The 22,348-nt window shown below is 41.0% G+C and overlaps 1 protein-coding gene across 1 annotated transcript in view; it reads left to right on the top strand.

The window, feature by feature from the left end:
* SYCP2L (synaptonemal complex protein 2 like) overlaps positions 1-22,348 on the top strand; it is a 22,971-nt gene extending 623 nt beyond the window's left edge. The window contains exons 2-35 of the mRNA XM_042868853.1: positions 282-348; positions 602-739; positions 847-966; positions 2,189-2,293; positions 3,314-3,338; positions 3,838-3,923; positions 4,041-4,129; positions 4,347-4,381; positions 5,130-5,272; positions 5,693-5,745; positions 6,088-6,133; positions 6,922-7,014; positions 7,102-7,162; positions 7,948-8,096; positions 8,895-8,955; positions 9,732-9,847; positions 10,307-10,382; positions 10,548-10,593; positions 11,107-11,152; positions 11,496-11,557; positions 12,531-12,579; positions 12,975-13,030; positions 13,804-13,955; positions 14,105-14,154; positions 14,822-14,915; positions 15,563-15,648; positions 15,805-15,868; positions 17,726-17,857; positions 18,345-18,466; positions 19,333-19,427; positions 20,295-20,394; positions 20,472-20,530; positions 20,946-21,015; positions 21,540-22,348. Of these exons, the coding sequence (XP_042724787.1) occupies positions 325-348; positions 602-739; positions 847-966; positions 2,189-2,293; positions 3,314-3,338; positions 3,838-3,923; positions 4,041-4,129; positions 4,347-4,381; positions 5,130-5,272; positions 5,693-5,745; positions 6,088-6,133; positions 6,922-7,014; positions 7,102-7,162; positions 7,948-8,096; positions 8,895-8,955; positions 9,732-9,847; positions 10,307-10,382; positions 10,548-10,593; positions 11,107-11,152; positions 11,496-11,557; positions 12,531-12,579; positions 12,975-13,030; positions 13,804-13,955; positions 14,105-14,154; positions 14,822-14,915; positions 15,563-15,648; positions 15,805-15,868; positions 17,726-17,857; positions 18,345-18,466; positions 19,333-19,427; positions 20,295-20,394; positions 20,472-20,530; positions 20,946-21,015; positions 21,540-21,599 (2,763 nt within the window). The 5' untranslated portion in view covers positions 282-324 and the 3' untranslated portion in view covers positions 21,600-22,348. The remainder of the gene's footprint in view (positions 1-281; positions 349-601; positions 740-846; positions 967-2,188; positions 2,294-3,313; positions 3,339-3,837; positions 3,924-4,040; positions 4,130-4,346; positions 4,382-5,129; positions 5,273-5,692; positions 5,746-6,087; positions 6,134-6,921; positions 7,015-7,101; positions 7,163-7,947; positions 8,097-8,894; positions 8,956-9,731; positions 9,848-10,306; positions 10,383-10,547; positions 10,594-11,106; positions 11,153-11,495; positions 11,558-12,530; positions 12,580-12,974; positions 13,031-13,803; positions 13,956-14,104; positions 14,155-14,821; positions 14,916-15,562; positions 15,649-15,804; positions 15,869-17,725; positions 17,858-18,344; positions 18,467-19,332; positions 19,428-20,294; positions 20,395-20,471; positions 20,531-20,945; positions 21,016-21,539) is intronic.

Genomic DNA, 22,348 nt, shown 5'->3' with positions numbered 1-22,348 from the left:
GCTGTGAGCGAGGAGGATTTTAGTTTCAGCCCTTCTCTAGCGGTGCTGGGACTCGCGGCACTGCGGAACGCCGACGGTCGCTTCCCCCGGGCGGTGGGTGGGGGAGCGCAGTCCGGGCCGGGACTCTGTGGGTCTTAGAGGTCCCCAGAAGATGCTGAAGTTTCGTTTAGGAGGTAGAATGAGCCTTGGGGGAAAGATACGGGGACTGAGAGTTTGTCGGGTTTTGAGCAGAAAAGTGTTTTATTTTTCTTAATTGTTGGTGCTTCCTCTTATTTTCAAAGAAAGGAAAACAGTGAAGGACGGAGTAGAGAGATAAGCAGCAACATGGCAGCCCATGCAGAAGACTATGTAAGGAGTTTTAAGTACATCTTTAGTTTTATTTTGCGAATGTCTACCTGCATATACTTACTTAAAAATACTTTCTTATACGAATGCAGCAGTAGAGCTGTCAGTTATTTAACGGAAGTAAATATAGACAAAGTCTTCAATTCTCCAACTTTATAAATGGCATTGGGAGTGTTTTCTCATAATCAGTCCTCTAGTGCTTCAAATGTTTGCTTCTGTTAAATCTCTACTGTGTTTGTTTCCCTAATCTCCGCAGCTCGAATCGCTGCTCATTGATGCCTTTAAGGGGAAGGGGTACCAAAAGATAAGTGACCTGCTGCAAGAGAGAGAGACAGACACGCTGCAAAAGTACAGCAGCTCTCTCCTTAGCCAGCTCGACAAAGCACTGAGAAGGGTGAGTACCACAGCCCGTGTACCAGAGCTGATCTTACCCACCCTGTAATGCTGCCTCTGCTCCCCATGGACTGGGATGACAGAGCACGGCTCCACATCTTTCCACAGGAGCTGGACAGGAATGACTTCCACAACGTGTCCCTTCTGCTGAAGTGCATCCAGCTCTACTTCAGGAGTGATCTCCAGCAGGGGACGAGCTTGTTCATTGAGCAAGGACTTGTAGAAAAGATGAGTATAATACCCTAAGCAAATTACTAATGTGACCTAAAGTTGCTTAATATCAGGGGAAAAGATTTGTAGTGAGAGCTAGAACATGGCTTATATGGTTCTGCCAAAAATATATATATTTTTTCCAGATGTATTTCATGAGCTGAGTGAGGAAAATCTTCTACCTTCCTGACATTGTTTTCAATGCAAAAACTAATATTATGGACTTAAAAGGACTGGTTTTTTTTTTTTTTTTTCAAGCTGACAGTGAAGGGAGAGAATGAATTGATGAAACTCATTTATGAAGTAGTAGAAATATAATAAAGAGTAGAAACATAATATTTAATATATATAAATCATATAACGCTGTAATAGAATAAATTTGTGAAATAAAAGAAATATTCTGATTAAATTTCAAGTGCTGCAGCAAAATACTGTGTTAGTAATGGAACTAATGAACAACTTTGTGCTTTTATAACTTCAAATGCTGGATATGCTCTCTAAGCAGGTCTGCTTTAAAGTTTAGTGCAGGATCTGCATTTGATTTGTAATCGTGTTTTCTCTAATCAGCACAGTGCTGCTTTCAGCTGGCATCAGTTGTAGCAGAAGAAAGGCACCTGTGTTTGAGACTAATGATGGCAGGCTCTGTTAGCAGGGCTGTGTCCTCAGCCCAACTCACTGCACCATTGCTTTGTAGTGATGCTTTTTAGGGATGTGGTAGCTCAAAATTTCTTTCCAGATAGAATATTAACCACTTCTTGCTTGTCTGATCTCTGTACCTCCAGAGATGCATAGATCTGTAGCTACTCCTAGGTGTGTGATGCTGCTCAGTGTCTTGGCTAGCACGCATTTGTAACATACAAAATCAAAAGCTTGGAAAATCTCTTATGTGTTATTTTACTTCCAGAACTTTTGGAGCAGGTAACTTTGTAGCAGCTGTGATGCTGCAGAGCAGAAGGACAAGGGGTCTCAGGCACCAAGGGCAGGTGCTTTGTGACCACAGAAGAGGGGAATATGGGGAGGAGAAGTGGTACAGGTGCTGCTGAGTGCTGTGAGTGGCAGTGTGTGCAGGTGGCAAACAAAACTCAGCTCCTTCACAGCATGTGGCTTTTAACACAGTGTGGGGCTGTGAAATGCAGGAGTTGAGAGCAGTTCTGTGTGCACAACTTCTGTTGCAGATACATGTAATGTAAGGTTTACTAGCTTGTCTTGCATGGCTTTAACTGATTCTCTTAATTTTTACATGGTATCGTGGTTTGAAAGAGCAAGAACATTTGTGATCCTCATTGACCCAACTGAAAATAGTTTTTTGATGGTACTTCTGGAAGACTTCTTTGACTCTGCATTGGTATGTGCATGTATTAAAGGGAGTAGAAGGGCTGTCTTTTATTGTACAAGATAGCCATCATTCACAAACAGTTTTCTATCAAGTGCAAATGGTTTTGCTGAGGTGGTTCTGGCTGTTTGTCCCTGTGCTATTTGAAACAAATGATTTACTCATGAAGACTGGTCTGTCGTTTAGTACTTGTTTACAGTATTCACAACTTTAAGCTTACTATAACACTCATATTCCAATAAGGAAAATACTCCAGATCTCACTGTCTGCACACACGCTCTTGGGTATGTGTGTGAACTACTCGTGTGTGTGCAGGCATCAGCCTAGCTGGTTATCTTATTTACTAGAGCCATGTATGATCTGATTGCAAGAATTAGATCAACTGCATATGACTTGTTAGCTGTCCCTGGCTGCAGCTTGATTTTCTTTTACCATCTCCATATATATATAACTTATATATAAGCAAAATCAGGCCTTTTTGTTTCTCCTTGAAATTATACAAAAAGGCTCCATAGATAAATTATTTGTCTGTTTGATGCCTTTGTCTTTCTGGCTCATTTCTTCTGTATGTTTTCACTGTGGAGGACAAGGTGATGGTTCTGTGTTTCTTTTTGTTATCTTTGTTTTTTCTGTCCATTTTTTTTTTCCAAGTGACTCCAACACTCTTCTGATACTGCCTGCAGCAATACTTGTAGTTGAAGTGTGTAAACATAAATAGTGTTGTAATGCAAGGGTGCCCATATGTGCACCAGAACGTGCTGGGATGTGGGTTTTGCAAGAATCAGAAGGTGCTGCTGAGTTCCCTGTGGGACTGGGTGCCCTGCTCCTTTGTGCTCTCTGTGATGCTGGGTGACCATATGTGACAGCTGTCCTAGTTGGCAGTGCTTTAATGGATGTGGGTGCAGCAGTGTTTTAGGCTATTTCAGCCCCTGAGAGGTGAGATGGTAGGGACACGAGCACTGAGGCACTTCGGCTACTGCTGTTCTTGAGTTGCTGTATGTTAATGAAAACTTCCCTTACTTCTTCCATTAGGTGATTTGCAAGTGCAGTAATGAAGGTCAGTATGTGTTATCTTTCCATTCCTATGTCTTCTGAATCTCAGCCTCAGGAGCACATTTCTTAATGCTATTTGAAATCTATCCCCTCCCTCCTCTCCTCTTCCTCCTCCTCCCTGTAACACGTACTTTAAAATCTCCTAGTCTCCTTCCAGTTCATTTTATTAACATATATCCCAGAGCACAAAACACTTTCATTTTAAAAAAATTTTCTTACACTAAACATACCAGCTGTGGTACCTTGTTTAAATGGCCATCATCAAGTATTTTGCTCAGCAAGCAATCCTGCTGAAAGGATGCCAACCCACATGCCATCCCTTTGCAGACCAGTGTGGTAACTCCCCCCCTCCCCCCCCCCATAAGCTCTGTTGAAAGCTGAATTCTGTGACTGGGGCAGTTTTACTTCTTCAAGAAAACACTGCAAACTGATGTTGTTTCACTTATCTGTAATGCAGATGTTATGCTCATTGCTAACTGCAGCCTTGCAAACTCTTTTCGTAGGGAAGAAGCAGTTGGTGAACTTGTTTCTGCCTGAGCTAGGGCGTCTGGTGACAGAAGCAAGCGTTTGCTGTGCCCTGCGGCAGGAGGTAAGGCCCATGTGCTGAGAAGAAAGCACAGGTGGGTGTGTGTAACTGAATACAAGTGTGAGAAATATCTAACTGGCTTCTTTCTGTCCCTGCTCCATCCTCTGCTGGGGGAGAAAGGCTTTGAGGACTCTCAACTCTATACTTGATAGCATCCCACGTGAGAGCAGGAAGAAACTCCCGCTGTCGGAGGAGGTGTGTTTCCTTACGTAAGTGTTTCTCCAGTCATTGCTGTTGCAGGGATGGTGGCATTCAGTTGGGCTGCAGCACTCTCTGGCTGCATGGGCACGGATGAAGTTACTGAGCTTACTACTGTGTTTCATACATGATTTTTTTCATAAAGTAATGTTCTGTAATGCTATGCTTCTATTTAGTCTGTTAGTCCAACTTTAGTGTTTTAAATCTTGTTGTGTTCTGTTCTTTCAGGAAGGATCTTGCCAAAACAATGCTGGAGGCTGGTGGTAAGAAGTACTTAGTGGTTATTCTTAGCAGCAAGGGTTCTCTGCCTTCATGTGCTTATTTAATGCAGATGGATTATGATTTAAATTATTTCCTTGTAGGTGGTTGATTTTAGGGGAGGAAAATCTGATGGTAATTTAAGAAGTCTTATAAAAAATGATTAGATGCAACAATTGTGGTTTTTCTAACTAGTCTTAGTGATTCTTATTTCCTAATAGGAAAATCTAACATGATACATGTAGAAATGTAATGATGAAGGTAATTACAAAAAAGTGCTTGCAGTTATTCTTAAACAAAACAAAAAACAAAGCCAACAGACCCAAACTTTAACCACAGACCTCTATGTGAACAAACTGCAGTTAAAGGAGTTTTATTAGCTCTCAAATCAAATCTTCATTTAGTTTTCCCCTAGTCACAGCACTTCTGGGGCAGTAGCTGAGTCACATTGCATGTGCCATGATAAAAGCGTGGTGGCAACAAGGGTTTGCTCTCATCCTCTCCCTGCTGTGCAAGAACGTCTCCCAGTGCAGCTGTGTGCAATAGCTACTGCATCCTTGCCACCTGGGCACCCTCCCTGCTCACCTTTACAAGAGTTACTGTCCCTGGCTACTTGACACTATCATTTGCCTGGGTAAACCCAAGCAGAGCTGAGGAATCAACTTATAGAGTGTTAGTGTAAAAGTAGCAGTACTGATCCTCTGTGTTGCTGGAAGGGTGTATATTTATCCTGTGCTTATGTTTGCCATGTAGATTATGACCTTCAGGTTGCCCTTTCGGAAGCACTCTGTAGGCTAACGATAAAAAAATGGAGAGATGACCTTGTTAACCACTGGTTTGAAGATAAATATCTTGCTGAAGCTTTCAAAGAGATCAAGGATAAAGAATTTGAGACGGTGAGGGTGCTTATTTTGAAAACAACATATTTGACAAGACTGTATAGGGGCTGGTTTTGTTTGAGTTCAGTCAGGATGTCCTTGGAAGATGTTCCCAAAGAGCTGATTTTATAAATATGAAATTACTTTATTTGTGGAAGGTATTTCTTTCTAACCTGACAAATATGAGAGAGAAGATCTCTTCTTTCCAAAGTGCTTACTTGTATGTTTTATGTTCAGAGGCTGACTGGTTATACATTGGGTTAAACCCTCAGTAGCAACCTGAGTTTCTTTTTGCCAGTGGCTTCTGTTGCCACACCAATGAGTTAAAAGCTTTTAACTGGAGTAGAGGCTATAGATCTCCAATAACCTATCACTTTTTCCAAAGGAAACACAGCCTGATTTTTATTATTTTTTAATACAATGTTATTTGTCTTGAAGGACTGCAGGAAATTTCTTAACCAGTTAAATGAAAGGCTTGGGGATAAAAGAAGGTAAGCTGTGAAGCAGGAGACTAAACTGCAATCCATTTGAAAACTGTTGGGGAAAAGTTGTTAACTTGTGTTATGTTCCACAAAAATGATTTACATCACAGGCATGAATAATTAAGTTGTTCTTAAGAAAAGGATTTTATTCATTCTAGTCGCGGTTCTTTGGAAAGCTGAAATTCATGAGGTATCATTTTGTTTTTCCCCCAAGCTTCTCTAAACTTCTTGAAAGTTATCACAGTTTTTTTGAACAGTAAAATTAGTAGCCAATCTTAATGGCTTCAGCTTTCAGCAAGTTACATTTTGACTGATGTTGAATGTGTCACGTGAAGTCTGCTTTTCTTCCAGAGTCTATTCATTTCCTTGCCTGTCTGCTTTTGCTGATGTGAGCCAGGTAAGAGGTAATGCTGGGTTGCATTATCTACAGTGCTACTGCAGTTTTTTGTGCAGAATATGTTTTTATTCATCTGATTTTTTTTTTTTTCACTAAAGAACTCAATTTTCCAGAGTACAGCATGTAACTCTCCATTCTACTTCAAAAGTTTGCTTGTTTGTCAACCAACTCCTGACTTACTGCTGCTGACTTTGCTTTTGTGTCAGCCAAATGACAGAGGCAGCACTTATTTTCATGGTGATGACTGAAAAGAGATCTAAAATGCATCAGAAGGACTCTGATTCCTCTGGCAGGGCTTCTCCCAGGCTGCTAGAAAATGAGATCAGCTTGATGCCCATGTAGGAGAGGTCACAGTTGCGGTTATAAATTCTCCAGATTGCTTTCTAAGTCTTCAAGTAAATGTACATATTTGTGGCACTGTTCCTGACAGTTGTACCAAAACAAAACAAAGTCACTAAAATGCTTTGTTGAAAGCTGCTACTGCTGCTTTGGCTTATCTAATGTGCTCAGAAATCCAGAAGGCTTCAGAGTCTTTACTTGATGCCAACACGCAGGCATTTGCACGAGGTATTTCCTTTCACTTAGCTGATGTACAGCCCTGTTCTGACTTGTTGGGTATGACTAGATGAATAGTAGGCTTGCAACTCACAGGTTGATTCCAAGTTAACTTTCTGGGAGGCATACATATGTGTATATGTAGGGCAACTTTTTTCCAATTTCATCTTGTTAAAGAAAACTGAGAATGATATGTCAGAGGAAGTGACAACACCACTGCCACATTTTCCCAGGTGAAGAAGCCATCAGATGAGAAGCTGGACAAGTTCTGGATTGACTTCAACACTGGCAGTCACAGTGTGACTTTTTACATAGATAGTACTGAGGTAATCAAAAAGCCCTGGCAACCCTAAGTTAGCCTAATGCAGCAGGTGGATGTTCTATTGCTGATGTGTTGGTTTTGGTTCTCTAAGGGTGTTCTTTGGGACTCTGTAAGGCTGCAGAAAGAAGCAGTCAGCTGTTACAGTCTGAAGGGTAAGACTTGGCTGCTTGCCTTACCTTCTGTTTGTCCACAAGTCTGCAAGGCAAAGGGAGCCAATGTAAAATATGGGAACTCTTTGGTGATAGTGATGCCTTCCCTTCTCTATGCTGAGTAATTTGATCACTTTGCACCAGCACTCCCTATGCTGATTTATGGTTTGTGCTTATGTTGAAGATTGGGTTTTCAGTGGCCTATCACAGTGGTTGATTGACTGGTGTGAGTGAACAACTTCACTGGCCACGTCAGGCTCTACAAAAATTCATTTTCTGAATGATGCTGGGGAACAGCTACATTGCCATTAAAAGCAGAACCAAAACAGTGACTGAATGCTTGCCACCAGTGCTTCTCTGAGCCTCACCAAGCTACTGTGTGCGTAGATGACTCTTCCATGTTGTATCCTGCAGTGGCAGTAGAGAAGGAAGAAAGGTTTGCCTGTGTTGTTCAGTACTGTGCTTTCCACATGGCATCAACTGCAAGACCCTGCTTGCAGTAAGGCTCTGTAAGTTACTGAGGTGGTGAAGGAAGCAGGTTGTTCCTTGCACCCAGTCAGGATGTATTGAGGGATCTCATCTGTAGCTACGAGGGAAATGGATGCATAATCACCTGGACCCAATGAGAAAGAAGTGGATGGGCAATGTAACTGGAAATGCCATGGGCAAGGTGTGAAAGACTGCCTAAAAATTAAAAGGGAAAAAAAAAAACCCACAAACACAAGTATTTAGGATGATAGACTGAATGTCTTGGTCTAAAAGAGATCTGACTTTTGCTTTCCCTACAGAGGATGGTGGAGAAAAGATAGTCAAAATTTATATGAAGATACCTGCTACTCTTAACAAAACAGAAGTAACAAAAATCAAGTTACATTTCAGTGCTGAGTATGAAATCTTTAGTATACTTAAAAAAGTCCTTGGAGATGAGAAAATGATGGTAAGCTCTTAGCATTTTCTTTTTTTTCTTTACTAAACTGTGTTTTATTGATATATGATTGGTGAAAACATCAAGTGGCTTTTTTCTGACCTGTTTGTTATGTATTACTCTTCCCTTTGAGATTTTGTGGCACTGAATATGGCTGTTCTTAACTTTGACCTGAAATAGATAGCAAGCACTTCATAGGAAAAAAAGCTTATAGGGATTCTAATTTATGCTTTAGAAGTGGGAAAGGTTAAACTGTCTTATTAATCAGTTGATTGATATGATTGCTTCTGCTGGATTTTTTGAAGAGGTAATAAAGCCTGTTGCATTTAATTGCCTTCCTTGAACTGAACTGTGAACAAGTTCTCACACTCACTTTTGCACAGGTTGAACAAACTGTGACACAGAAGCTGATGAAAAGAGGAACTACAGGACACAGACTGACTTTGTAGACTTTGTAGATACTACTTTTAATCTAAACAGTAGAGGGTTTTTTTTTTTTTAAGTTTGCTTTTATTGTATAATGGAAGAACACAGGAGGGTGCTTTTCTTTGATTATTTATCAGTTTGATAATTTCTAATACATTTAATTCATCTGCAGACCGTGGGATCTACAGAAAATCTTATGTCAGAATAAATAGTTGCAATACAGTGGCAGGGGATGAGACATTTCCAAATGGTCAGCTTGGCAAGTGTCCAATGGTTTGCTGCTGGTGATTAACAGATGTTAATTATGCTATGAAGCAGCTAACTGAATTAGATAAAGGATTCTGCTTTAAGGTCATTTCACATAAGATTTCTTCACGTTAACAGACAAACGTGGGTGAGGAGGAGCCCATCCGCAATGAGAAGCAAACCAGGCAGAGTGAAGAAGGTGATCCCTTTTGTCATTGTTTTATCTTATGAAATTTAAGTTGTTCAATTTCAAAATGAGTATCTTTACTCACAGTCCACTGCCTGCAATTAGCCACATTAGAAAAAAAAAAAGGCAGGGATACAGCTCATGGAGACTGGATGTGTGCACTGGCAGCTACAGTGTGTTTCAGTTTTCTTCAGACAAATATCCAAAAGAGCTGCTTCTAGCTGCAGATATGGGACAGCAATTCTTTCAGTACTCCTTCCCATTTCTCTCCATTTATAACCCAAAGTAAGCACTAATGGAAGTTCTCCAGGTGCTGAAGGCACAGGTGAGGAAGCTCTTTCATCAGTGTTCACCTTGAATAATGTACTCAGGTACAAGGTGGACTCTACTCAAAGCAATCAAGCAGCACAAAGGGTAGGATGTAGTTTGTAGATAAACAACCTTTGTAGTGCATTTTGGAGAATCTAACAGTAAAACAGATAGTGGAAGTTCTAGTCTGGTACTTCAGAGGGATACAAGAGGTTGTGCCACGTGTTGCAGAGCTGAGGGTTAAGGCAGTAATTGCAGTAATCTTTGTGTGTGATGAAGGCTAGGCTCAAGATGCTTGTTTATTGAGCATTTCCATTCTGCCCTTGGTAACTTAGGCTTTTTTAATGTTTTACTAAGAGTGATCTTGATGTTTGTCTAATAGCTGGTACTGTTACACTTCTGCATGCGTGCTTAAGAACAGAGAGGTGTATGTATTTAAATGTCATGAAGATATTCTCATCCAGATTGTTGTTCTGCAGTGACATCTCAGTCCAGTGATCTACAGAAGAAAGATCCTGAAAACTTAGAAAACATGGATTCCATAGCAGAAAACTTGATCTCGCAGCACAACGAGCAGTCAGTGGGCACTGTAGCAGTGAGTGTTTGGTGTATGGCAAAGCTGTCCTTCTGTCTCCTTTTTCTTCCCTCCAGCTTTTCACAAGTGTACTTAAAACCTTCTTTCCAAGAGGCCTGGTTTGTACTCAGAACTGACCTATTTTTGAACTCCACCTTTCTCATATCAGTGGGAAAGTCAGCCTAAATACTTGTCCCCACATCTGAAATATTGGCAAAATGCTTTAAAAACAACAACAACAACAAAAACCAACCCACAACTTCAGGACAATGGTGGAATGATCTGTGTGGTGCTCACAGTATCACTCAAATATAACTCAAAGACTTATTGTATGCGACTAGCAATGATCATGTAGCTATTACTGCCGCAGGCTGCCACTGAAATTCTGATCTTGTAAAACAAACAAACAAAAAAACCTGAGAAAACCCCACTTTATTAGTCATAAATGTACTCTGTTGCTGGTTTCATGTCTCCAAGCAGGAAACGTCTAACTCTGTTGTCACCGTGACTGCAGTGAACCAGCAGTCTGGCCTGGATGAAGCTGACCAAGGCTCAGGTCAGGCATGGCTCTCTTCAGTTCCTTAAGCGTGACCCAGTTAAGTGTCACCTGGGTGACTTGGTGAAGGTTCTGCTTTTGTGGGCTTTCCAGAGAAAGCAGGCACACAAAAACATTTACTAGTTGCTCCAGAGAGTGAAGCTGTAGTTTCCTTGTCTCCTTCAGCAAACAAGTCCAAAACTCTATCTCCAAGGATGGATATGAAGTCTAGGTAAGTGTCTTTTGGAAGCTGGAAGGTGTTGGCTTTTTTTTTCCTCCCCTTACCTTGGTTTAAAGTGCATGTGATTATGAGGTTTGTTTCATTAGTTATGAAATGAAAAAAATAAACTGCTTTGCCACCCTGATTAGCAAGGTGATACTGCCTCTCATGCCTAATTTAAGATGCAATGTAAGTGTATACCTGTATTACAGATAGCTTAATTTCTGTTGCATACTCAGTTCAAAGATATAGATGCTTGTAACAAGGACCATGATTTTTGTGGAAGATGATGTGAAATTGTGTCCACTTTGGTGTTACTGATACCGTTTTTCAGAGCTGTGAAGGACAGTGTTATAGTTAATGAGTTGCTCTTCTATAGAGGAGCTTTTGTCCCTATGCACATGCTAAACCACTGCTTCAAGGCTTATTGGTACAAGTTCCTTTCCTCTTAATACTTCATGAATGGACTCTGGGCTTTAAAACACTATCCCCTCAGCACTGTGCTCACTCACGTATCCTCCACAGTGGGAAGCCATCAGAAGAGAAACTTACAGAAGCATCAACACCCAAGGTATGTTTTCCTTGATACTCACTGAGTGAAGACACATGAGGCAAGAGATGAGATGTTCTGGTGTCTTTCTTCCACGTTTTTGTCATACTTAGCCCTGCACAATGAGTTCAAAGCTTCTAAACTGTTTCTTTTATACCCTCAATGCCCTGTCCCCAATTCCAGCATCAGAACTGCCATGCTTTCTGGTAGGAATGAACTACAATAGCTACAGCTAGGCTGTTGTTGGGATAGGAAGACTGTTGTTTCCTGATATTCCTTAACCCTGCTTTTATCAGACTTTAGGTTGAATATACGACTCTGCATATAACAGCTTTTGATCCCATAACACTTTTCTTTTTAAAAGGTTGGTACCTTGGAAAGGAGAACCAGAATAAAAGGTTTGGTCAAGCAGAAGACTGGAGGCAGGTATGGTGCAAGCACATAGTGGGGTCTGGTATCCCAGCTGGTTTTATCTCATAGCTGCAATAATGGAACATGGCTGTCATAACAGGATCCCAGTTGTTTGGTATCTCGTGTCCTGGAGCTCTGAGATGGCTTTTTCTCCCTGCTGTGGTTTTGGTTGTGTTTGGCTTTGATGTGTGTCCTGTCTAATCCAGTGATTCTTAGTTTATAAGACATGCTTGGATGAATTTTTTTATTGGTTGTGGATAGAAGTAGAAAAACTTAGCACAGAATATCAGCATCACTGCGTAGTCTGTGTTCTAAGATTAAGTACCTTGGTGCTTCCTCCACTTCAGAAAACAGGAATAACAGTATCAGGCTGGAATGGAGATGTGATTTAAGCGCAATCGTTCTGCTCCCTCTAGTGCTTCATCTGAAAATGAGCATTTCTTTCTAGTAAGAAGTCTTACTGAGAAGTGTGATTTGTTTATTTCTTTATTTTACTCTTTTTGTCGTTTTACTTGTGAGAAAAGGAGAGTATGCTGTGTGTTGAGAACTAAGTGTAGGACTTTTAAAGTAGCTGTTATTTGTGAAAGAAAGAAAAATACCCTTCATTTTAAGTAATTAAGGGCACAAAAACTAAATAAGAAAAGTGATTAGGGAACAAATGTTTAAATTTAAACTTCCAAAAGGGAATTAAATACTGGGCGGGACAGAGGGGTGACACTCGATGATCATTGCGGTGCTTTTCAACCCAGGCCATTCTATTATTTGAAAATGTTGTTGTTGTTTTTAATTTTTCTTGAATGCTTCTGAACTTATCTTTCATTCATGACTTTCTCCTACCACGTGCTAAGGAATGATTTGTGTTAGGCATATGACACTTATTTAATTATGAACTTCAAGTAGTAAAACAGTTTATTCCCCCTCCCTCAGTACTTCTCAGTGCCTTTGGGTGACTGCTCATGGCAGCCTGCCATGCTGTGTTCTCTTGCAGGAAGGACTGCTATGACTTTGAGGTCTCGGACTCTGCAAGTCATGAGAAGGTAAAACTGAGGCAGCTCTCGGGCTGTTCTGAGCTCATGGTTCAGCAACTGCCAGAGAGCAGAGGCTTACAGTGGGGGAATGCATTTGATCACAGATGTGCAGCAAGGGTGGGTGTGCTCACATAGCAAAGCAGGCAGATTGTATTTCTCTTTAGTGTTATACTTAAGGAATGGTTTTCAGGAGTGGGAGAACTGCTACAAACTGGACACCATCCAGTCCTCTCTGCTACCACTGGGTGTCAGCATGAAATCTTGCTATGTGATACACTGCCTGACGTCCTGACAGCTCCATCCAAACTCCATCTGGGTAGAACTGCTTTAATTTTGGAGATGATTTTACAGAATAAATAAACTTTAAGACAAGTGTGTGTACTTTTGATTTTTTTTCTTATTAGGTTTCTGAAGCCAAAGCGAAGGTTTTCAGGAAGAAAAATTATTCACAAAATCAGAGGTACAGGAGCACCATCCATGAAATGCTTCTTTTTTGTAAGAACAGCTCATTGCCTTAGTTAAACTGCTGAGACTTAAGATTAAGAAGGCTATGGTATGTTTCCAAAACAGTAGTTCCTTACTTAGCTATTGTAGCATCTGCAAATGTTGGATGTCACCTACAGCAGCATTTAAAGAGAATCTGAAAATGTGAGAATTACTAAAGAGAAAACTTATTCTTGCATACTTTGGTAACAATAACACTTGAGCTCTCAAACTGATTTACCTTTAGAAAAATATTGAAGTCCTCTGCCTTTCATTTAGATGCTAAATTTTGGATATTCCCAAATTGTGACTTGTAGAAACCAGACAAAGAAGGGAAAACTGGCAATAGAAGTGTTGAGTTCTAAATATGAATTTATCTTACTATTGATCTGTATATTTTTGTAATTGATGAATTACTGTTTGTTTAATTTGTTAATAGTGCAATTGATAAATGAACTAGTAGTAGTGGCTGTGCATGAACAGCTTACGGGTATCATAGCATGCCCTGCTGTTGCTGTTTAGTTGTGAGAGGAGGCAGGAAGATGTTCTAAGCCCTGTATTAGCAAAGGCAAGTATCTGCCTTTGTGCTCCTAGTGTTTTTATGCAGCTTGAAATGCTTCAGGTACTGCATTGTGGGGAGGAAAGAATGAAGTAATTTCCTTTAGAGGAAAAGAATGGCTGCTGAGCTTTCTGGGGAGGGGCGGAGGGGAGCTGGCTGAACAGGACTCCTGATGGTGTCTTTCATCTTAGTTACAGGAAGCATCTCTTCTCTGAAAGCAATAATGAAAAAACAAGCAACAGTGAGAGTGAGAAAAGCTGGATCATCAACTCCCAGAAAGAGCCACTGCCAACGTCTTTCAACTACACCCGAAAAAGGCGCAGGGTGAGAAGAAAATTAAAAGGTAGGCTTGGTTCACATCATGCATGGTGAGCAGGTAACGCTACAGGTTTTCTTTTCCTTTTCTTTCTGGCGTTGTTAGCCGTGGTGCAAACCAATGGAGATGGCTCCCAGTTGTATTGCTGGTAACCAGGTAAAACTTTCTCCCCACAGTGCTTCCAGTGTCATCTCCAAGCAGCGGCAATGAAAACCAGATGGAAGAGGTGAGGAGTTTGTCATGCATAGATTTAGAAACAATATTGATACAAAACGTGAGCAAGTGAGTGGGAGCCAATACATTTGAATCATCTTCTCATATTGTTCTAATGAACAAATGCCAGTTAGATATTGCTGATGGTGTTGGGCTGCCAGAGGCTGAGGATACAGATTCTCTCCTTCCAGCTATAGCTTCTGGAAAGCTAGTCATGAGTTATATTGACAGACAGCAAGTGGACCAGGCATACCTAAAGCAGAATAAAACACAGTTGAGCAATGCCAGGCTGTTCTAGTGCCCAGCTCTTAGGTGCTGTATCTGAAATGTTTTGAAAATGGTCCTACCTGAACACAGCAAGTATGGGAAAAGTTTCTAGAACTTGAAGCTGCACTGAAAATTTTAATCTTTCCCTGGAAACCTTTTCTATTTTCTCTTGACTGAAAATGCTTTGATTCTGCTGCTGAAAAACTTAATCTACTATACAGCTTTACTGGCTAAATGCAGAACTTTAGCATGCAGATAAATTCAGGGCACAGCATTGAAGAGAGCTATCAGTTTGTGTTAGGTACACCTTGAGGTTTCTGCTCTTACAAATTCTCAAAAATCAATCCACTCCAGAAAGACTATTTGTACTGTTTAAAGAAAATACGTACTAAGACTTGGTTTTGTTTTGGCAGAGAACAGCAAGACGAAAAGATGAAAAGAAAGTGTCAAGGAAAAAACACACATCCACCTCTAAGGGAGATGATTTACCTACAGTGGATCTTGCTGGTATTTCTTTTTATACTGATGTCCAGTGTATTAGAAAAATGTTTTGCCTCTTCTCTTTACTTTTGCTCATAAATGTTCCACCTGGTAACATTTCCTGTAGTGACTGCAAGGCCTGGCTATTGTTGGTAGGTGAAGTCCCTTGAGCAGAGAGAGCAACAGCTGGGGCTGGTTTCTGTGGGAAGGATATGCTGTGTTTGTGCTACCTTACTCTATCCAGACTGCTCTGCTACCTGTACTTAAGTGCCCAAGTATTGTTTCTTGGAAGAAAAAAAAAGACAGCTCCCTTCAAGCATTATATTTTAAAACTTTAGGGGGAAAAAAAAATTAGTGTGGATATTAATACAAAGGAATTGGCATTTTCTTCTGTGTTGGAAAGCAAGTACTGAACACAGACTGTGGCTTGTATTTCAGGCTGAGTTTTCTTCTCTATTCTGCAGTGCTGATTAACTTTGGAAAAAAAATTATTATTTTAATGGTAGTTCATGTGCACTGTAAAACAAATGATGCTCATGGTAAAGATGCACACAGCATTTATTCTGGTATGCAGGGAGCTTTACCCATGAAGTATGGATGGTGTTATTCACATGTCATGGTGAATCTGGTCACAGACAGGAGTGGCTGAATCCTTTGGCTACCTTCTCACTCAGGTGACGTGCCATCAGAGGAGCCCACATGGCAGCTACTAGATGTGTCTATGGAGGAGCACTCTGTTGTGGAGAAGGATGTGACACAGGTTCTGTATGCAGTGCTTGAGTTCTCCCAACCTACCCTCAGCCTGCTTCTCATCTGCAGGCCATCCATGTATTGTGTGATTTTGCTTAATCTGCAGCCCCTGACAGCTTGCCTGTCTCCTGGATGCTGCCTTATTTTCTTTTCCATTTCTCCTTAGAAGTTTCACAATGTGTCTGGTGAAGAGACAAGAGAAGAAGAAAGTTTTAAGCGGAAGGACTCGGGTACGTTGGTCTCAATACTATGGGAGAGCTGGTTAAAAGGCAGAAAGGGGTGTTGAAGGAGTTGTCAATTTCTTTCAAAGGCCAATAAGCAGGGAGGTTTTTTGATATTTAAAGGATGCCTTTTGCACAGGAAATAGTTTCAATTTCTATGTTTTTAGTATTGTGGTAGGCTATGGCAAGATGCTTTTTATATAAATTCCTGAATTCATCACTGTATGGAACAATTGAGTCATGGCCTGAACCACTGACTGATCACCTGGGGAAAGCACCAAGTCAGCCCTGGGAGAACAGGGTGAAGGCAATTCACCTGTGTGAACAGAATGGGTAGAGCCTGGCTCCACCTCTCTTAGACCCTATTTAAGGGCTGACTGCCACTTGGAGATGTTGGAGATCCCTCTCTTGATTGCCAGAGAACTAGCAGCGTAGCTGGTCAGAGCTTGGAGACTTGCAAACTGGTAACCTGGGAGTAAATATATGAAATAAACAAAAGAATAAACCCTAAATCTAATGATTTGGAGGTGCAGTGCAACTGTGTAATTTAAAAACAGATGACACTCTTCAGAAAGCTGTTTACTTTCTTTTCCCTTAATAATATAGACATAGGCAGTGATTATGAAGGTAAATGGTGACATGCACTGATGCTTACTGAAGTTGTAGCTTTCTTAGGTAACAGGGGCTAAGGACTTGAAGTAAGGACTTGAAGTGAAACTGAACTTGCACAGACTCAAAACTGTTGCACAACATCTTTGTTTTTGGAAACAACCAAACTTCATGAAAGTCAAGCAGCAATGGGCTGTCTTCATCCTATTACTGTCAATGCAACTCTGAGAAGAGAGGTTTTAAAGTTATGGTTGGGAATATGACCCGAGTCACTGAAGTGCAGATTTTGAACAAAAGCACTCTCTCTTAGGGTGCCTGTGTTCATATGTCAATATGGCTCCTATCTGTCTAGCACTTGCAGGTTATACTTCCACTGTGTTAATGCCTCTACATAAGTTTGAAGGAATGTAACTTCAAAGGCTTGTTCTTGATTGTTTTTTATTGCACAGCGTTATGGTGGGAGAAAAGCTGATGCTATATAAAGGCAAAAGTGGGGTTCTGTTCAGAAATGCCAGGTGTGGTCTGTGATGGCATCCAATCACATACTCCATGAAGCCTGAACCTACCCTGTGCTGCTGCAGCATGTTCTTCATGGCCTCGCTGTCCCCTCATCCTGGGCTCCACCACCTTCCTGATCCCTGCCCTGTGGAGGCCCCAAGAGGCTCAACCACAGGCACCTCACTGAGCTCAGAAATGCAGCAAAAAAAAGTCACCCCTTACACAGAATGTGCAAGTTTGACTTAAATACAGGCTGCCTCTTCTTGCTGTGTTCCCAAGGGTGTTTTTAAGCTAAAAGCAATTGTATAGCGAGGTTTTGAAGATCTAGAAGAAGCAGCTGTTATGGATGTTCAGTCTTTCTCTCTCTGTATTTGTTATTTATTTATGTATTTTTTAATTTTTAAAGTAGCAGATGGAACTGCTTAGAAACAACTGAGCATAAACAGATTGTCAGCTTGGGATGGAAAAGAGTTTTTCTTGGCCAGAATAGTGAGACAAGAAATAACCTCTGAGATGGAAATACAGTAGTTTTCTAGTTAGCTGCGTAGTACAGTCTGGTTGACAGCTTTTGTAAGGGGAGACTTGCTGGTAGAGTCTTGTCCTGTGAAAGTGTAATGCCACACACTAAACTGAAGTTGCCTGCTTTTCTGCAGTATTGGTAATTCCAGTAGTGCTTTTTGCTTGTGTATCTAGTAGGCATGGCTACTATGTGTCTCCTGGTAAAGAACAGGAGAACTGAAACCTCTCCTCTTCTCTTAGATGCATTAAGTGGCACTGTTGTGAAGAAGCCCAGGTTTCTCAGTTCGGAAACCAAGCACTTGTCCTCTGAGTCACCCTCTAAACCAAAGAAACTTTTGAACTCAGTTGAGAAGGAAGAGCAGACGAAGAGAGGTAAAGTCAAATTGGCACCTAAGGTGAAGTATTGAAACGTTTTCAGCTTTTTTTTTATTGGTAGACATCAGAGTCATGTGAAAGCTTGAGGGGGGAGAGAGATGTGGTGGGAGGATATCCTCTCCAAAAGTCAGTGTAGGAGAAGGCCTGTCTTATGGTTTGCTCACTGGATGCCACGTATTTGGAGATGTAAGGAAATCTGGGGTTCCTAACCACCATCTAGTCAGATAGTAGTATTTTCTATTCTTTCTGAATAGTGATTGTCAAGAGTTATTAAAAATAATTTCTTTTATAGAAAGCATACAGATAATGGACAACCAAACTGCAGTTATTGGATAACTGACCTCTGTCATCTTGCATCGTTATCTGTAAATATGCTGCTCCGTGATAATGAAGCTGTTGTTTACATCTCCCTGCAGTATCACATGGGTTTGTTTCCCACTAGGGCCCCCAGCATGGTACTAACGAGGCACATGCTTTCTTGTAGGTCAGGAGATGGTTGATGTGAGCACTGCCTTTTTTTCCAAGATGCAACACAAAGATTTTGGTGATTCAGGAGTGATTGCTGTATTTGAAAGTTTTACCAACCAGCTAAAGCAACTGTTCTGGGTAACTTGCACTTTCTTAATGTGTATGCCTTGGGTGGTGGTACTTTGGCTGTGGTGTCTGTTATCTTGAAGCTCTTTCACTAGCCCCTGTACTCTTAAGTGCTACAGGAAGTGTAAGGAGTGAATAAAGGAAATTTTAATCAGGTTCTTCCTTTTTCCTTGTTTCTGTGCTGGAAAATAAGTGGTTTTTTTTTTTTTGTTTGTTTGTTTGTTTTTTGGTTTTTTTTTTCTTTAAGGCACATTGCACGCTCTTGTTAGAGGATAAGAATCAAAGTTTCAGAGAAACTCAGAATAGTTGCAGTGTGCCTAAATCAGGGACATAAATAGTTGCCCTCATGGACAAATATCAGAAATATGAAAGCTTTGTTTTGGAGCACAAACTCCATAGGTTTCTCCTAATGAAAAATAGGAAGCAATGCAGACTGCATCTAGTCACTGAAACACAGGTAGATCTACAAGGACGTGTTTGTATCTCCCAGATCACAGGTTTGCAGAGGTGGTGGTTTCTCAGTGAGTAATATGTGTGCTGCATATTGTTGGTTCACTCACAGTGTGGATGTACTTGAGATGCAGTGTGGGGAGCCTACTGTTACTGTCAATTTAGCTTTAATGAGTAATGATGGCATGAACCCAAGTCTAGTATGAGAGCATGCTATCAGAAAATCTTGTTATAAAGCTTTAAACAAGCCAGGCTCTCATCCTATCAGATTTATATGGGATTGACACTTTGTACCAGGCAGCAATCCTGGAGTTTCTATACTTTTAAAAATTATGTCAGTGTGTGTTCATGGAAATGTTTTGCAAACTGGATTTTTAGGCTTGGGGTTGTACCACATGCCTGCTCCTAATGGTGTGTTCTGTGGTCAGTCCAGGTACAAAGAGATGGAGATGTCTGCACAGAACACGCTGAAGACTTCTGAGAAGAATGTTTCTGCTCTGCTGAAAGAGATTCACAAGTGCAGGTGAAATGTCTGCTGAATGGAAGCATCTGCAGCTCCATGCAAACTGATTTCTTACAAAGAAATGCCTCTGTGAGAGGGCCTGACCTCTATGGTTTTTAAGGCAAAGTTGGTTGTCTGTCTTTTCTTTTCTGTAAGGAGAGTTTCAGAAGCATGGCTTCATTCCTCTTCTCTTGTAGAGGTACAGGAGTTGGCTGATTTCAGTGCAAAGAATGCTTGAGTTAGGAGTGACTGAAGCTATTGACTTCTTGTCGTCATCACCGTTAAATAGATCTGTAGAACAAGGATTTTGAACTTAGCAGCTTCTCTTGTTTACTCTCTTGAAACATCACAAAGGAGGCAGGCTGATTCATTTTAAGAAGTGGGGGAGAAGTACTAATGGGGGTTATTTATCCATGCTTTGTTATACACCCATTTCTGTGGATTGTCTCTGTGTGTGGGGGGGAAAAAAAAAGTCAGCTAAAGGACTTTCAGGCAGTTGCCCAATGGGGTTTGTCTACCCATGAATTTGCTGTAAGCAAAATAAAGACATGACTGAAGTTGCATGTAAGCCCATCAAACCTCTGTATCTGCTACACTTTGTGGGAGTTGGATTAAGCGTAGTATGAAATAATATCCTTTGTTTAATAACTGCACTGGGAACTCTGCTGTATGTTCTGTGCTGAGCCCCAGGACCAGCATGTAGCTAACCAAGCCTCTGATTTGGTGTGGGACAGCTATCTGTGTGCTCTGAGAGCAAATCTTCTCTGTTAGTTTCAGCAAGGAGTTCTGACTACAGGTGGATTCTGTGCTGAAGGCGCGTGGGGGTGTCCACAGCTTTGCTCTCCTACACTCTGAAGTGTTGAACCTGTCTCTATTTTCTATCACTAGACTGAACAAGCTGGAAGCCTTCAAGAAGATTGTTGTGGAAGAGCTTGCCAGCCTTGAGAAAGATACTCAGATCTTGAGGAACATGGAGAAAGATGCAGTGGTGTGTAGTACTTCTCTAGTGCCAGCTCCTAGAGTATCCCTTCTAAATTAATGGGATTTTCTTTGGGCTCTCTTTAGGACTTCTGGAACGCACAGCTGCACAAACTGAATTCTTTCTGCAACCAGCAGAAGCAAAGGTACACATTTACCTGTTGTCCACCCTGCTCACAGGTCCTCTGGTAGTTGAAGTTAGCCTGAAGGTGGTGGGGCACCTCCACTTAGTGCTCATTGACAGAGTCTTTGCAGCCCATGAGGACCTTAAACCGGCACTAGGACTCAGTGAGGGATTCTGCATGGGAGGTTGTGTATGATGGGCATGCACTTGGAGAGGTTGAGGTCTGGGATGCACATCATCTCTGTGCATGGATCAAAGAAAGTGACACTTCTGTGTTTAAAAAAATAATTTTAAAAAAGCTGATGTTACCAGTGCTGGGCACAAAGCTGTGAAAAGGATAATCCTAAATTTAGTTTTTTATTGTTAAATATCACTGTTTTATCTGTAAGCAATAGATGCCTAACAAACCAACTCATCTCAGCTAACTTTCCCCATAGGATTCAGTCTGTTGATTCAGCCCTGGGTGAGACAGCTGAGAGTTTTGCCAGTACGATTGTCAACACCACAGTAAGTGCCATTTCTGTTTAAAACTGAGTGTTAAATTGTGCTGAGAAGGTTCTTATTGCTTTTGTTATGATTGGTTTAATTGGGGAAATGGGAGGGAAAGCAAAGTGGCCAAAAATCACTTGCCTAAGGGAGAAGATAAGGACAAAGACCATCATGTGGTGATACTTCTCCTCAGTACATACCTGAGGGATTCTTTTGTCCACAGGTTGTTTTGGTGTTGTTAGGGATCCTAGTAGCCAGTTAGGGAGAAGATTCCTTTATGAGCACTGAACTGTCAGAATATAGGGATACAGAATTGCCCCTGGTTAAGGGACTGGAAGAGCAGCAAGCACATGTGGAATTAACAAGGAGGTTACAATTGCATCACGGGAGCTGCTCATCCTGCAGCACCTTATTCCAGGCTAGGTATTAGGCAATTAAAAGCTGAGTTTAAGTATTCTTAGCTCTCTGCAACTCTTATCTTGCACAACATAAAAATCTGTACAAACTTGAAATGTTTTTCTTACCTTTTTTCTCCCCTACAGCACAATGTCTCAATGAAGACTGCAGTAGAGAATGGTGTGTTTGTTGTTCCTTCTGACTAGCAGCCCTCTGATTCACTGGAGTGTTTGAAAATGCAGATAAGATCTCGTGAAGGAGATGATAATCTATTTTAAATGGAAAGAAAAATGAGGAGAGAGAGAAAATAACATTGATAGTGAGTTTTTGTTGTTATTTGGTTTAAGAATAGCTTATGCTGGTTGAATTGTTCCATTTTGACCTGTGTCTAAAATGTTGTTCCTGCAAAACTGTAAGATAGGCTCATTAAATACCAAAGAAATAGAAAATGAACTAAGTATAATGACTCAGCCAACAAACTGATGCACATGGGCCACTAAGCTCTGGACTGCAGAGAAGAAAGCATGAATGGATCTACTGGATTTTGGCCATGTGCCTGGTGGCATTCTGCAGACTAAAGGGCAACAAACCTGGAGCATTGCAGACATAAAGGCAAGTGAAACTACAGAAATTATTTCTAAATCCAGTAATTATTGCTTGCTGTACTTTGTACTCTCCCAGAAGCCAATGTTAGGATTAGATAAGTAACACCAAAGGTCTCTTGAAAACGAACAGCAGATAAACTGTACTATTTAACATCATCCTCTCTTTCAACAAGTTGGTTTCCTAAATTGCAGTTGCTCTTCACAGCATTAAATGCAGCTTGTGACAAACTTCACTTGTGCTGCTGCATCTTAATGAATGTGTGGGAATGTGGCATGGTTCCAAGCTCTGTTTCTACCTACTTGCCTTGCAAAACAGACCTCATGTTGCTGTGTGAGTTAGAATCAAGGGA

Source organism: Lagopus leucura, unplaced genomic scaffold (assembly GCF_019238085.1).
Source record: "Lagopus leucura isolate 7727_CA_CO unplaced genomic scaffold, USGS_WTPT01 Super-Scaffold_100002, whole genome shotgun sequence".
Lineage (NCBI taxonomy): Eukaryota > Metazoa > Chordata > Aves > Galliformes > Phasianidae > Lagopus > Lagopus leucura.
The sequence above is the reverse complement of the archived record's forward strand: the minus strand, read 5'-3'. Positions and strand labels throughout refer to the sequence as shown.